The following is a 16,931-nucleotide window of genomic DNA, read 5'->3' on the forward strand; positions in this document are numbered from 1 at the left end:
CTCTTTAGTTTCCATATACCGAGCCTTGTATTTATAATCCACCAATAGGGGATGAAAATATATACAACCGGGAAAATGGGCAGCAAAGTTAACTCTCCTAATTTCGGAGGCACCAACTCCATATAATAGCAATACACAACATTGGCAAAATTGAGGTGGAAAACACAAGGTAAACCATTTATCTGGGCACCTGCCTACGTGTGTCTTGTGTTATTTCAAAGAGCCTATTCAGCCTTCCTAGTTCTTATTATGAACTACAGAATGATTAGCATTTACTGTATGTTACACAGATCTGAGAGTGGAAGTAGGTGAGTAGTTTAGCAAAAGACAACTGGAAGGGCTGACACCACCAGGCTCTATCGTTTGGTTGGCCCTTAATCTGCACTCTAATGTAGCAGGATGAACGGGCAGTAGCAGTAACCCTTTCTGCACTCACTTATTAACAGATGTAAAGTTGCAAAGCATTGGGATCTAAATTTCAAATATATAAATGCCTATTAAGGGATTGCTCAATATGCATCATACTGATATGAAGAAAATGAAAGAGGAGAGGTCTCCAATTAGTACAAGTGCTAACATATTAGTGTAAGGAATTAACCCGAATTCTACAATTTTTGACACCTTTCCTTACCTTTCTATTTAAGAGTTAGAAAAAAGGCAAACAAAGTTAAACATTCCACTTAATTTATTGATTAAATAGCTTATTTGTCCTTAAACACACCAAAAAATGTTCAGCTAAGGACAGTTAACAATTGTGATTTTCAAATTGTTTCTTAAATATTTGAACTAACATTTGAGCTGGTGAAATTGTATTTGCAAAGATGCTAAAATCTAAGCAAAGCAAGCTTTTCAGCACTGTATTAAAATATTGTTCTAAAGACTATAACTAAATATTTGAGTTCCTTCACTCAATTCTTAGGCAGCAAGAAGTGTGTCTCATTCTTCTCCTACACCACAGCTGTCACAGTGACATTACTGACTACAAGCACCGTCCACTAGGTGACACCAATGAGCAATGTTTGGCAAAGTAAAATAAATCATTTTCATCACATAACTGCTAGAATATTAAAGAAGAACATGTCTGGTTGTTATAAAAGCTCAAGACTGTTAATGTAAACCCAGGAGGCAGTAATGCTGAGAACTAAACATAACTCATAGAATGGTGAATGATGAAAGCAGCCACTAATAATGTTCTATTCAAAAGGATTAGTTTTCTGTGCCAGTATAAGATTGTTCCCAATGAGTAATTTTCAGTGCCAAGATCTCAGTAAATGACTTGTAGCTTTCGGCACTAATGCATCAGGCACAAGTATGTTCCTGTAGGGGTTAATTTACAGCAAACATAGGGTTAAACTAAACTATAATTCTTTTTTTTTTTAAATCAGTACAAGGGATGGTACCTACATTGGGTGAGAAGTGTCCCATGTGCTGGTGGCTGCTCTCTTTGTTTAAATCTTCCATTCTCTGCTTCCCTATACCCCTGCAGCGGTATTCTTTCAGTGCTGCTGGGGTTAATACAACCCAATGGACATGTCATAGGCCCTTGTCAAGAGTGCCAACTTTGCACCCTCTCCTTCATAGGAGCCATACTATAGTTTCCATGAGTAAAAAAGTCATCTATGAATGGAGGATGGGTGAATGAATGAAAGATTTGCCTCCTGCAGGTATAGAGTGCCTCTCATTTATGGAGGTTATAGTACAGCAGGCAAAGTTGGCACTCCTGATGAGTGCCTGTCACAGGTAATAGCCCCCCCCCCCCTGCAGGATTGAGGTGACAAGGGTAGGGGGGGTTCGAAGGATGGAATGTTTCAACTTAAGCAGCAGCCAACAGCACAAGGGACATTTTACATTGATTGTAAGTACAGTCCCTTGTGCTTTTTTATTTTTAGAAACCTATATAAAAGGGAGCAAAGTACGGAACACGAGAGACTGACAATATAACCTTGCTCACCCGGCGCTCACAAAGACTCTAAAACTATATAAAGCTGCTGCTATAATAATATTAAATCGGAAAATAGGTGCATGTAACAAGATACAAAGAACCAATGGCTCAAACATCCTTCACACACTAGCAGCGCTAAAGTCCACATAAAATGAACCTATGTAATGAAAGTTTAGGGAAAGTCAATGCATAAAGTCCCAAATGTAATCAGATGCTGGAGATGGTGAATCCTTGCAGGAAACCAGAAAAGACCTCCACCACACCGCTGTGTGCACCCTTATGTGGGAACACTTACCAGATATGATCTGTATATGCGCCAAACATATCAGTCAGTGGGACCACCATAGTCTCCTCCAGACACCCGCAATTCAATCGGAGCACCGTAAGGTATCAAACTGATCACCTCACCCACAAGTGGACAGTTTGCATGTAAAATGATAAAGCAACATAGCGTAATCCAGCAAAATGCGCTTTTATTCCCAAAACATAAAACCCTCAATGATTGCACTTACAAACAGAATAAAATCAACAGCATAATAATAGGAATGCCGACAGTCCTACCGCCGTTTCCCATCCTGTTCGCCCGCCGCTCTGTACCTATCGCTGCTAGTGTGTGAAGGATTTTTGAGCCATTGGTTCTTTGTATCTTGTTTCATGCACCTATTTTCCGATTTTTAGAAACCTGTTTAACTAAACTTAGCTTTGAAATGTTCACAACTCTGCCCCGAGCTACATAACCAATCTTATCTCCAAATATCAAACAAACCATCCTCTCCGCTCCTTTCAAGACCTTCTGCTCTCAAGCTCCCTTGTCTCCTCCTCTCATGCTCATCTCTAGGATTTCTCCAGAGCCTCTCCCATCTACTGGAACTCTCTACCTCAATCTGTCTGGCTATCTCCTACTCTGGCTGCCTTCAGGTGATCCCTGAAAACCTATCTCTTCTGGGAAGCCTATCACACCGCCAACTAAACTCCTATCACTTCCATCAGCTCATTCCCCACAGTTCCAACCTTTTGTACCATTTGCCCCACCCTATTAGATCGTAAGCTCCTCTGAACAGGGCCCTCTTAACCCTCTTGTATTTTATTGTATTGTATGTATATTGTCTCCCTTTTACATTGTAAAGTGCTGCGTAAACTGTTTGTGCCTAAATAAATATGATAATAGTATAATAATAATAAAAATAATAAATGTAAATCGCAAAGTAAATACCTTTTCTATGTTTTTCTATTGCAGCACTCTGTGTCCTCTGTGTAATGTAGTGCTGGTGGCAGGGAACCCTCTCCCTGCTGACAACCTATAGCAGCAGATGCGAGTGGGTGATGTTGCTGCTCCCTGTGATTCAGCCCTGTTGTTGGGACCTCTCCGTTACACAGGAGACACAGCTCTGTGGCCACATAACCACACAAAAAAACATGAAACAAAATGTTTCTTTTTTTGAGATTAGCTTAAAGCGGAGTTCCACCCTGGGAATCGTTTTTTTAATAAAAATACCCCCGGGACAGTCAGGGCTAGTACATTCCACAATGGCTAGCCTCTGATCTGTCCCGGGTTGCACTTACCTTTTAGGAGAAATACTTACCTTGAAAAAGTATTGTCCAGCGCTGCCATCTCAGGTGTGGGCAGCTTGAAGCCAGCGCGATCCTCTTCTGCGTCCTCTTCCGTCTTCTTCGGTCCCACGATGCACTGCACCGGCCCGGCCGTCACTTCCGGGGCGCGCGCGTCATCCCTCCACAGCTTCTGGGCATGCCCAGAAGCTGTTTAGAAGGGAATGACGCGCGCGCACCGGAACTGACGTCGGGGCCGGTGCAGTGCATTGATTCCTGGGAGCGATGACGTTCAGCTCCCAGGAATCATTGCAAAGCCAGGAAGTGACGAATCGCCGTGGCCGCCGAGGGGAGGAAGAAGGAAGTAAGGTAAGTATATTTTCTTCTATACGAGGTAAGTAAAAAAAAAAAAAAAAAATTGCGATTATCCATTTGTTTTTCAGGTGACCCGGAGCGAGAAGATGGAGGTAAGTATAAATTTAGGGTGGAACTCCACTTTAAGGCCTCGTTCACACAGGCATACCTAAACTGTTACTAAACCCACAACAGTAAAATCAGTCTGTATATGCAGTAAATCATGCTTGTTATTCTCACTGTGGAACCTAAGGGGTTAATCCTCTGCATTATATAAAAAGGCTGTTTGATCCTGTCTTCTCTGATCCTCCAGTTCTTCCACTGTCCCCAATATATTTCCTGATAATACAGAGCAAGGGGACAGGCTGCACATGCTCAGTTTGGTGTGTATCCCTAGAGAGTTTTTTTTTTTCATCGGAGGGGGCATGTGATCAGCACAGGGCCAATCACACTGTCCAGACAGAGGGTCAGGGGTCCTTCAGCCTCATAGGACAGTCAGTGTAGAATGAAAACTCCTCATACAAGCTTTTACTAGACACTGATAGAAGTCATAAGACTGCTATATACTGCTGATGAGAAAAGGTATTTAGCAGTTTATATTTACTAAAGTTATTGCATTTCCATGTTCTGTGTACTGTGGGAGAGCAAATATAGTAAATGCAGGGTCCTGGGTTAAGTAACACTGTAAGCACACATCCATGTGAAGGGCTGTGTTTGGCCGTATGGGATACACAGGTGTTCCGTGCACCCACATGCAGGCAGTCCTGTTTATATTTATTTGGACACAGCGACTTTTCCCAATTCCACATCTGAGTGGCTACAAATGTGTGTGGGTGTGTGTCCCCAAATGCAGACAGTGTGAGTTTGGGGAAAGGCACCTGCACCCGCACCCCCACCTGCATCCACACCCGCATGGATGTATCCAAGGCAATAGGAAGCAAAGGGATTACAAAGGGTGGGTACCCAGGGTGGGTATGGGGAAAAATCAAGAGAGCAGCCTAAAAACATCAAATGAAGATAAATGTAACCGATCAAAATTAAGAGGGTTGTATGCCAATGCCAGAAGCCTGGCCAACAAGATGGGAGAGCTGGAGCTGCTGATGTTTGAGGAGGACTTAGATTTTGTGGGGATAACTGAGACTTGGTTTGACAGCTCTCATGATTGGATGGCGACCATTCAGGGGTATTCCCTTTATCGCAGAGATAGAGAAGGTAAAAAAGGGGGAGGGGTATGTCTGTATATTAAGAACAGTGTACAGGTAAATATGAGGGATGATATTAATAATGGAGCTAAGGACGAGGCAGAATCCCTATGGGTAGAGCTTCAAAGGGAAGGCACGGCGGGGAAGGTAATATTGGGCGTATGCTATAGACCCCCCAACCAGAGGGAGGAGGGTGAGGCGGACCTCCTTTTACAGATAGGATTGGCAGCAAGGATGGGAAACATCATTATAATGGGGGACTTTAATTATCCAGATATAGACTGGGCAGAAGGAACCGCGCACTCAGCCAAGGCTAGGCAGTTCCTAAATGTTTTGCAGGACAATTTTATGGGTCAGATGGTGAATGCACCGACAAGAAACAATGCGGTACTTGACCTACTGATTACCAACAATACAGACCTGATCACGGATATAGAAATACGGGACAACTTAGGAAACAGTGACCATAGGTCAATAAGTTTTAGTATTAATTACAGTAATAGGAAGCAGAGGGGTAATATAAGAACACTGAATTTCAAAAGAGACAATTTCCCTAAACTGCGCTCGCTGCTAGAAAATATCAATTGGGATAGAACCCTGGGAACAAAGAACACGGAGGAAAAATGGGAGCGCTTCAAGAGCATACTAAACAGGGGGATTGGCCAGTGCATTCCAAAGGGAAATAAATTTAAAAGAGCAAAAATAAACCCTGGATGGCTAAACTCCAACATAAAAATGTAAATTAGTGCTAAAGAAAAGGCCTTCAAAAAATACAAGACTGAGGGGTCATTGGCAGCATTTAAGCATTACAAAGAGTGTAATAAGAAATGTAAAGACGAAATCAGGGCGGCTAAAATAGAACACGAGAGACATATAGCGGAGGAGAGTAAAAAGAACCCCAAGAAGTTCTTTAAGTATATAAACAGTAGGAAAGCGAGGCCAGAACACATTGGCCCCATAAAAGATGACAAAGGAAATATGGCCACTGAGGACAAAGAATAGGCGGAAGTGTTAAATAATTTCTTCTCTTCAGTCTTCACAAAAGAATCGGGGGGCTACACGAACCCAGCTTGTAAGGCCGAACTAAATAATACACCTCAGGAAGTGCCGCCATGGCTAACAGAGGATAGACTTAGAGCTAAACTAGAGAAACTTAACATAAATAAATCCCCGGGACCGGATGGCTTGCACCCGAGGGTTCTTAATGAGCTCAGCCAGGTGATTGCCAGACCATTATTCTTGATCTTTAAGGATAGTTTACAGACGGGTATGGTGCCAGCTGATTGGAAAAAAGCCAACGTGGTACCAATATTTAAAAAGGGGCCGAGATATATCCCGGGTAACTATAGGCCGGTCAGCCTAACATCTGTAGTCTGCAAAATTTTGGAGGGGATGTTAAGGGACCACATACAAGACTTTAGTAATGAAAACGGTATTATAAGTAGTAATCAGCATGGATTTATGAAAAATCGTTCCTGCCAAACCAATCTATTAACCTTCTACGATGAAGTGAGCAGCCATCTAGATAAAGGTAAGCCTGTGGATGTGGTGTATCTGGACTTTGCAAAGGCCTTTGACACCGTTCCCCACAAACGATTACTGTACAAACTAAGGAAGGTAGGTATGGATCATAAGGTGAGTACCTGGATAGAGAACTGGCTCCAGGGGAGAGTACAGAGGGTGGTGATTAATGGGGAGTACTCGGATTGGGCGGGTGTGGAAAGTGGGGTCCCCCAGGGTTCTGTCCTGGGACCAATCCTGTTTAATTTGTTCATAAATGATCTAGAGGAGGGGATATCTAGTACAATCTCAGTATTTGCAGATGATACTAAACTAGGCATGCCAATATCTTCTATGCAGGATGTGGAAACCTTGCAAGCAGACCTGAACAAAATAACGGGGTGGGCAACTACATGGCAGATGAGGTTTAATGTTGATAAATGTAAAGTAATGCACTTGGGGGCCAGAAACCAGAAAGCAAGCTACTCACTAGGGGGGGAACCTCTGGGTGAGTCTAGGATGGAAAAGGACTTGGGGGTACTGGTAGACAACAAGCTTGGCAGTGGCATGCAATGCCAAGCCGCCGCAAGCAAAGCCAACAGAATACTGGGATGTATAAAAAAGGGGATTCACTCCAGAAATAAAGAGATTATTCTCCCACTCTACAAGACTCTGGTCCGGCCACATCTGGAGTATGCTGTCCAGTTCTGGGCACCGGTCCTCAGGAAGGATGTGCTGGAATTGGAGAAAGTCCAGAGAAGGGCAATAAAAATAATTAGGGGAATGGAGGACATCAGCTATGAGGAAAGACTACAAGCACTGAACCTTTTCTCTCTGGAGAAAAGACGATTGAGGGGGGATATGATATCAATGTACAAATACTGTACTGGTGACCCGAGCATAAGGAACAAACTATTCAGAGATAGGAGATACAATAAGACACGTGGCCACTCACTAAAACTTGAGGAAAGGCGGTTTAACCTTAAAGTGCGTAAGGGGTTCTTCACTGTAAGAGCAGTAAGGATGTGGAATTCTCTTCCACAAGCAGTCGTATCAGCAGGGAGCATTGATAGTTTCAAAAAACTATTAGATGGACACCTTAAAGACCACAACATACAGGGGTATACAATGTACGGTTAAAGCAAACACACACACACATCATAGGTTGAACTGGATGGACTGATGTCTTTTTTCAACCTCACTAACTATGTAACTATGTAATAAAAGGCAACCTTCCTTCACTGTGAGGGGATTTCCTCTTTTCCTGTTTTGAATGGTGTACTTCCAGGATTCCCCGAGCAATTTTCGTTCATGGAATCTATAGTTCAGAGGGCATAGTTGGCACTCTTGATGGGTGCCAGTCATTTTGGAGGGATTTTCTGTTTTGGTTATGGGACAGGAAGTGAAAGAATATGTCCCCATTAGACACAAAAGGCAAAACACTGAACCTTGCCTTTATTTACACTTTAATTAAAATAAAAATGATGTTATTCTTACCTGCTCTGTGCAATGATAATGCACAGAGCTGTCCCTTACCTTTTCTTCTGGAGCCCCTGAGCCCTCACTGGCACTGTACGCTCTTCCTTTCCATAGCAAGTCATGTGCTGAGGAGGCACCCATGCCAGCGTTCTCCCATGCCAGGCTGTGTGTGTCCATAGACACACGCAAAATTGGCTGACCACACCCCCACTTGCTCCTCACAGGATTTTACTGACAGCAGCAGGAGCCAATTCTCAGTGTAGATTGTGAATACAGGAAGAAGGGAGAGAACAGATATAGCTGGGCACAGTGCTGGATCGATAGAGGACTCAAGTGAGTGTTTGGGGGGGGGGGGTGGACTGCTAGTTGAAGGTTTTTTACCTTAAGCATAGAATGCAATAAGGTAAAACATGTTTTTACTTTAACCACTTGCTGCCAAATCACGTACCTGGTACTTCATTTGACTTTAAGTGGTAGAAGATGCAGGCATCACTCTGGTATCGTTTTTTTAGAGCCGGTGGTTGGCTCTTTTGTAAATGGAGCAGCTAAATAGCCACTCAATTGCTATTACAAGCAGCAGGAGGGGATGTTCCACCCCCCACCCACTTCTGTTTCTTTCTCTGGCTCTCCTGTTCCATCGGGAGACCTGAGTCACTAGCTGGCACGGACTCTGGCCAGTTGGAGACCCATGCAAAGCCGGAATCAGCTTTGATCAGGTCTCTGCTATAGTAACCCAGAAGCGATGACATGACATCACTTCTGGTTTACCTGGATGTCAGTGGTGCCATTTTTTGAAAATCAAAAATTTTAATGTAGCACCCTACAGGTAGGTGCTAGCTAAATGTATAGTGGGCCTTGTCTACCTAACAGCAGGGCCATGATTTCTGTTAGTTAGGGTGTCATGGGTTCCAGATGTGTTTGCTGAAGGGGAAGTCTCCCCACTGGCTTCTGTGAGAGGCTTCTCATAGGGTAGTGGAGGAAGCCCAATCAGGGGACACATTCAAGCTTGTAACTAGCCCAGGAGGCAGATTATGCTGCAAAGGATTCTGGGAGTGGATATAAGTTTGGGGGAAGTGCATGACAGTGACACAGTGTCTTTGGTGGGAGCAGAGTCCTACGGCTGTCTCTCCTCCTGTCTGAGGAAGCGGATGTCTCGGAGTGTCGCCTGGGAATCCAGAGAGTGCTGAGTTGAGCTGAGGGGATCCGGTGTGCCGAGAACCTGCGGAGAGCGAGAGGGGTCCAGTCCCAGGAAAGCCTACACAGGTCGTGAGTACTGAGGATTGCCCCTGGGGGTCTGCCTAGAGTCAGAGGGGACCACTCTGGAAAAGGTTCTAGGATCCAGTGCCAGCTAGCTGAGGAAAGGGGGTACCTAGGTTGAGGACCCTGAAGTTACTGAGGGGGTACATAGTCAGTGAACCCCGAAGATTTCAAGGTTAATGGGGGCATCTGTGGTTTTGGACCTGAATTGTAAAGAGTGTTGGTAGAGCGTTGCAGCCATACAGGAACCTACATCAAACTACCTCAAGCCAGTGCAAGGCTGAGGGGGGAAGTAGCCAGTGACTTTGCATTACCGCAGTGTCAGTAGTTCTGTAATTCACAGTCCTGGATCTTCTGGACTTAAAGTTGAGGATTCAGCACTTCTATCAAGTTACAGTGTGTTCTGAGAGTTAGTGAGCGTTGGCTAGCGTCGGCTGGCGTCAAGGCAGCGTTAACAGATATTTTTCCTGGATAAAGTCCCAAGTGTATTTAGTTGAGCCTTAGGAGTATCCCACTCATTCCCTTCTCCCATCCCCTAATCTACAATAAAACCACAAAACAAAGATGCCGGAGTTGTCAATGTCTCAGTTCTCACACTCAGGGTCGCAGCTCACATGGGCTGGAGAGGTAACCGGTAACAATGGCAGACCCACATCAGGCCACAGGCCTGGAAACCTTGCTACATTCAAAAACACCCATTCAAGCATTTTAAAAGCTTTAAAGTGCAAAAGATAGATTTGGGATCCTATTGACCTCAGATTCCTCCATAAAGAGTCAATCAATTCAGCCAAGCGCTCACTCCGAAGGGGAAGAACGGCGTGCTGCTCTCCTCAGGCGGGGAACTCCAACTGAGATACATAAGAGAAAGAAAAGGAGGCGCAATACCTAGTGCATTACCTGTGGTCACCGTATAAAATGTTTTATTAAAATGCCAAATGTATACTCACAGAAGAGAAGAATAAAAAATCACATTAAAAGATTCTACCACAGATGGAATGGAACACGTCCTTGTAGATTAGACCGCTAAGGCATTTCGGGAGTCAAGCTCCCTTCATCAGAGCTCAATGAAGGAAGCTTGACTCCCAAAATGCGTTAGCGGTCTCATCTACAAGGATGTGTTCCATTCCATCTGTGGTAGAATCTTTTAATGCAATTTTATATTCTTCTCGTCTGTGAGTATGCATTTGGCATTTTAATAAAACATTTTATACGGTGACCACGGGTAATCCTCCATAAAGAGTACCTTTCACATGCCTATTGCTGTCACAAGGATGTTTACTATCCTTGTGACAGCAATACAAATTATCAAAATATTTTTAAAGCAACAGTATAAAAAAAAAAAAAAGGAAACAATTGGATTATAAAAAAAAAAAAAAAAAGAAAATTTAAAGTGCCCCTGTCCCCTGATGTGAGCCCGCAAAGGTGAACAGATGACGGATGTGTCGGTCCTGCATGCATGCAAACAGTGATCATCCCACACATGTGAGGTATCACCGTGAATGTCAGATCATGGGCAGTAATTCTAGCACTAGACCACCTCTGTAAATCTAAAGTGATAAGCTGTTAAGGCTTTAAAAGCGTCGCTTATAAATAATAAAGTTTACGTCGGCTGTCACCGTTTGCGCAAGAGTGCGCAATTTTAAAGTGTGACGTGCTTGTCATCTATTTACTTGGCAGGACATCATCTTTTATATTTTACAAAAAAACTTGGGTTATGTATTGTGTTTTTTTGCATTAAAATAGTAAAAAGTGTATTTTTCCCCAAAAATGATGTTAAAAAAATGCTGTGCAAATACCATGTGACATAAAAAAATTAAAAACCCACCAATTTATTCTATGAGGCCTCTGCTTCAAAAATATACAATGTTTGGGGGGTTTTTTAAGTAATTTTCTAGCTACTGATTGCTACATGTGAACAAAATGTGCCAGAAAATGCCTGGTCGTCAAGTGGTTTAAACTAGGGATTGACCGATTATCGGCTATGCCGATATATCGGGGGCCGATATGCACTTTCCCCGATATATCGGAATCGTCCCCTGAGGTTACCGATATTGCCAATATTCCAGGAAAGTACTGTACCGGAGTGATGCCTGCAGCTAGAGGCATCTCCCCAGTACCGGCGTCCATAGCCGACGGTTGGCTGTCTTGTAATGACCACCAATGAGGCTGAGAAGCCACTCGGCTGTCATTACAAGGAGCAGGAGGGGACATCCCCCTCCCTCCCGCCGCCTTACGCGGCTCGCCCAGGTCTCCTGTCCCACTGGGAGACCTGGGCCTCCTATCTCCATGGCTGCCGAAGAGAAGACCCGATCAAAGCCGCATTCGGCTCTGATCGGGTCTCCATGTAAAAACCAGGAAGTGATGTCATGACATCACTTCCGGGTATTCTGCGCCAGATTAAAAAAAATGACAGCATTCAAAACAGCCAAACTTGGCTGTTTTGAATGCTTTTAAGTGCAGAGGATAGGTTTGGGATCTTTTAGACCCCCAAATCCCTCCACAACTGTACCTGTGAAAAAAAAAACAATTTTTAAATGTCCGAAAATATTGGTCAATATCAGCCGATACCAATATTCGATGGCCAAAATATCTGTATCGGTATCAACACTAAAAAAATGATATCAGTCGATCACTAGTTAAAACCACTTTAAATTGTGGGATATTGTATAGCCTATAAAAAGTTTAAAAATTCCACAACAAGTAAAAAGAATAGTACAGCAAGTTTGGCCCTACCAGAAGTCCTTCATTTTCAGAAAGATACTGTATGTCAGCTAAGTAAGAATAAAAAGCAGAAGAACATTGGTACCTAGACTTAGATATGGGAGAAGCTCATAGACAGAATATTTCTACACCTGCCCATGCAATGAATTCCGGGGAAAGCAGCCATGCTATTTTATTCCATTCCCATTCAATCATCTTTCTGTACAAACAGCAATATTTTAAGACCGCATCAATGCTACACAAACATAAATCTTGGATTTCTCACCAATAAAAGAGAACTCTTACCTTGTGATGAGGTTACACAGGGCATACTGCGCAGTAAAAGAGTGCTGATAAATCTGCAAGGAGAAAAAATAGTAAGGAACATAGGCATAGAAAAGCAAATAAAATCAAACTGAATTGCTATGCTGTACTGTGGACTATAGTCATTTAGATTACTTTCAGTATAGGAAGAAAGGTTAATGTAACTCCACTTTTCTGTATAATCTGCAGGTACAATGCTGCCCTGGGACTGAAAAGCAGCTTTTGCATACAAAACACATCAGCCTGCATTTAACAAAAGTTTTCTTCGTATGGCATGGAAAATTCTACTGGGAATAACTATTGTTACTGAGATATACAGCGCCATCCTCTCCCTTGGCATTGTACAAAGTGGGAGATACAAAGACACGTAATGTAGATAGAAGTAAACAAAAAGTTGCCAACGACAGCAGCAAACAGTTGGAAAACATATTTAGCAATACTGTAACACAATAGGAGGCAGAATAATTGCCAAACAATATTATAATGGAGTAAGGGAATAAGAAAGCTGGATTTAAAGTATGTTTGTCATGAGAAATGTAATGGACTGCCAATAATGGCCCCCTTCTCAAACTGCTCGTTATTTGGCTAAGATTGTTTTGTGTCACAGACCCCGGAAAATGCATGCTGTAAATAAGTGTCAGAATTCCTTATCGCAATACTTAGTCCTGGCCAGTGACAGGACATGACAACCCTCAAACAAACATTCTCCAAAGTAGAGGTCAGCAGTGGCAGCCGGCTTATTTGTCTCATGACTGAAGTACTTTAAAACTTTTGTTCAATCTCCTAACAATCCGCCCCAAAGCCCCCCGACTACATGACATTTTTCTTGATTTTTTTACATACCTACCTATTTTCCAACAGTCTTCTAACTAGTTCCATGACATACTGGAGTCCTTCCTCTTCTCCTCCAGTAGTCACCAATTATCTGTGCTGCTGAGAGTATTCATTTATTCAGCTCCATTTTCTGCAGATTTCTACTGTCCTATGTAGATAAGGGATGTCTGTTGATAACAACAATCTGTGCAACTTTGACTAAAGATGAATAATGACCTTGAGTGTAGGCCATTTACATACCTCATGGAGCCTGACTAGAAAACGTGTAGAATGTTGTCAAGGACATTGCTAATAGAAGCCTAGTGTTATTTCTCACCTTTACTATCACCCATCACCTTCGCCATCATGTTAGAAACATCCTACAAGTTTCCCAGGATCTCCTATAGTATTTTCTTGAAGTATCTCATAAAGCCTGGGAAACTTGTAGGATGTTGCTAACATGATGGTGATGGTAAAGGGGAGCAGTAACACTAGGCTTCTCTTAGCAATGTCCTTAGCAACATCCTACAAGTTTTCCAGTCAGGCCTCATGAGGTACTTAAATGGCCTAGAACTATAGCAAAGGGTATTATTCAACTTTGGTCAAAGTTACACAGTTTGTTTTTATCTACAGACATCCCTTATCATTTGGTCAAACAGCATATATATATATATATATATATATATATATATATAGATATATATATATATATATATATATATCTATATATAATATATATATATATATATATATATATATATATATATAGTAAGATAAGGGTGATTAAATGTAAGCATTGGGTGCATTTACAATGAGTTGCGTCAGTCCAAAACTGCATTTTAGAGCATGGCAGCCCCCTTTTTATGTAACCACTTAAGGACCGCCTGCCGCGCGAACCGGCATAGCCCTACGTCGGTCGCGCGCCTGCAGCTCGGGACCGACGGTGGCGCGCTCCCGCCCCCACTCAGCAGCGGGGACTCCGATGCATGGGACATGCAGCTCCGATTGCCGTCAGCCATCCGCGATCGCTCCCCGCTGAGAGAGATGAAACGGTCAGCTGTTGTATACACAGCTCAACGTTCTTCTCTCTGGAATGATCACAGAGCGCCTGTGATCCTGTTATATAGGATCACAGGTCTCTTTGATCATTTCAAAAGCCCCCCCCCCCACAGTTAGCATCACTCCCCTAGGCTTACATTTAACCCCTGATCACCCACTGTGTTAACCCCTTCCCTGCCAATGGCATTGTTACAATAACAAAGCATATTTTTAGCACTGATTACTGTAGTAATGTCACTGGTCCTCCCAAAAGTGTCAAAAATGTCAGCTAGGGGTCCGATCTGTCAACCGCAATGTCGCAGTCCCGCTAAAAGCAGCAGATCGCTGCCATTACTAGTACAAAAAAGAAAAAAAAAGAAATTACATAAATCTATCCAGTAGTTAGTAGACATGATAACTTTTGCGCAAACCAATCAAACTATGCTTTTTTTGCGATTTTTTTAACCAAAAATATGTAGCAGAAAACGAATTAGCCTAAAATGTTAAAAACATTTGATTTTTTTATTTTTTTGAGGGGGAATGTTATATAGCAGAATGTGAAAAATATATATATTTTTTTCAGAATTGTCGCTCTTTTTTTGTTTATAGCGCAAAAAATAAAAATCGCACAGGTGATCAAATACCCCCGGAAGAAAGCTCTATTCGTTGGGTAAAAAAACATTCATTTTATTTAGGTACAGGGTCACACGACCGTGATATGGGGCGTTAAAGTAACGCAGTGCCGAATCGCAAAAAATGGCCTGGTCATTAAGGGGGCAAATCCTTCCGGTCCAGAAGTGGTTATAAAAAACGAGTCGATCATACGGATAGGTCTTCCAGCACAGGAGGTTCTCACCATCACTGCAAAACATAATATTCAGCCTCCTGGCTCTCTTGTGGCAGCTTTAAGCTAATCAGTGTGCTTGCTTCTCTCAAAATCTGGCGTAAACCACCCTTTCACACAGTAGCACAGGTCACCCTACTACAATATATATATGCAGTATATATATATATATATATATATATATATATATATATACAAACACATATATGTTATATACTGTATAACAACCAGCCACAACAATATGACCACTGACAGTTAAAGTGAATAACACTGAATGTCTCATTACAAAGGCATCTGAAATTCAGTGGGATATATTAAACAGCGAGTGAACATGTTTTCCCTGAAAATAATGTGTTGAAAGAAAAACAAATAGGTAAGTGTAGGGATTTTAGGGACTTTGACAAGGGCTGAATTGTATTAGCTAGACAAGTGAGAGCAACTTCAAAATTGCAGCTCCTGTGGGATGTTCCCGGTCTGCAATGATCAGGACCTACCAGAAGAGGTCCAAGGAAGGAAAGCCAGTGAACAGGCAACATGGTCATGGATTGCCAAGGCTCATGAATGCACATGGGGAATAAAGGCTGGCCCATTTAGTCCGATCCAACAGAAGAGCTACTGTAGATCAAATTGCTGAAAAGTTTAATCGTGGTTCTGAAAGAAAGCTGTCAGAACACAAAGCTCATCACATATTGCTGCATATGGGGCTGTGTACTCTCAGATCAGTCAGGGTGCCTATGCTGACTCCTGCCCACAAAAGTGCTTAAAATTGGCATGTGAACATCAGAACTAAACCACAGAGCAATGTAAGAAGGTGGCCTGGTCTGATGAATTCAAAAATAGTTTGAGGAACATACAATAGGTTTGAGTTGCTGATTTGACCTCCAAGTTCTTCAGATCTCAACCCAATCAAGCATTAGCTGGATATGGTGGAAAAACAAGTCTAACCCATGCAGGCTCCACCTCACAGTTTATAGGACTTAAAGGAGAAGTACAGCCAAAGCTCGTTTGGCTCTACTTATCCTGTGGATCACAGGAGTGCACTTTTCTTTGCACTCCTGTAACCTGTTTTCAGCAGACAGCGGGCTGAAGTCCTGGACACAGCCGGTCCAGGCTGGGGAATGATCCCGACCATATGGTCGGGATCCACCCACTTGCCTGTACCTGCACCTGACTCAGCCTCTCAGTGAGCCTGAGCCAGTCCTGTGCTCCAGTGAGTGAGGGGGGGGGCAGAGCAGACAGCAGTGATGACAGTCACCAGCCCTCTGCTCAGGGAGCTCTGAGATTTGAGCGATCAGCAGTGTTTGATCGCTCTGTTCTCGGTGGTGAGGGGCAGGTGCAGCATCAGACCGATGCTGCATTCACCTAGATAAGTATGATTCTGAAGAAAAAAAAAACACTCCATACTTCTCTTTAAAAGGATTGGCTACTGATGGCTTGGTGCCAGATACCACAGCATACCATCTATCTATCTATCTTGTATATATACAGTATTTATTTTGTATAAATACCTTTTTTATAGGTGATCACATGACCTCTGTTCTCAGCAGAAAATAAGGCTTAGAGAGCAGTAGATGGACACTGCAGGGCCATGTCAGTAGGAGGCATAGAGGCAGCAGTACACTGATCTTCCCAATGATTAGCTGTGTAGGGGGGCATGGCAACACAAGTCTAACCAATGGAATATAGACAGGCTGTGCTCCCAAATAAAATGCAAAGTAGAAAACTGACCACACTAAGATGGATGTTTGAGAAACTAAAGCTGGGGGGGGGGGGTTGGGCTGGCAAGATTACCAGGCATTTCACACAAACTAAGCAATACAAAGAAAACAGGGTTACCTTTTCATACAAGTACATGGTACAACAGACACATACTGTATCAGGAATATGAAATGTTGGAGTAGCATGCACTGCAACCGGTCACTGGTGAGTT

The 16,931-nt window shown here is 42.9% G+C and overlaps 1 protein-coding gene across 2 annotated transcripts in view; it reads right to left on the minus strand.

The window, feature by feature from the left end:
• DPP6 (dipeptidyl peptidase like 6) overlaps positions 1 to 16,931 on the minus strand; it is a 1,508,982-nt gene that overhangs the window by 330,235 nt on the left and 1,161,816 nt on the right. For both annotated transcript variants that reach the window (XM_082258743.1, XM_082258744.1), the window contains exon 6: positions 12,289 to 12,341. In XM_082258743.1, the coding sequence (XP_082114869.1) occupies positions 12,289 to 12,341 (53 nt within the window). The remainder of the gene's footprint in view (positions 1 to 12,288; positions 12,342 to 16,931) is intronic.

This window comes from Pelophylax lessonae (genome assembly GCF_965119305.1).
Source record: "Pelophylax lessonae genome assembly, chromosome: 5".
NCBI classification, from domain to species: Eukaryota; Metazoa; Chordata; class Amphibia; order Anura; family Ranidae; genus Pelophylax; species Pelophylax lessonae.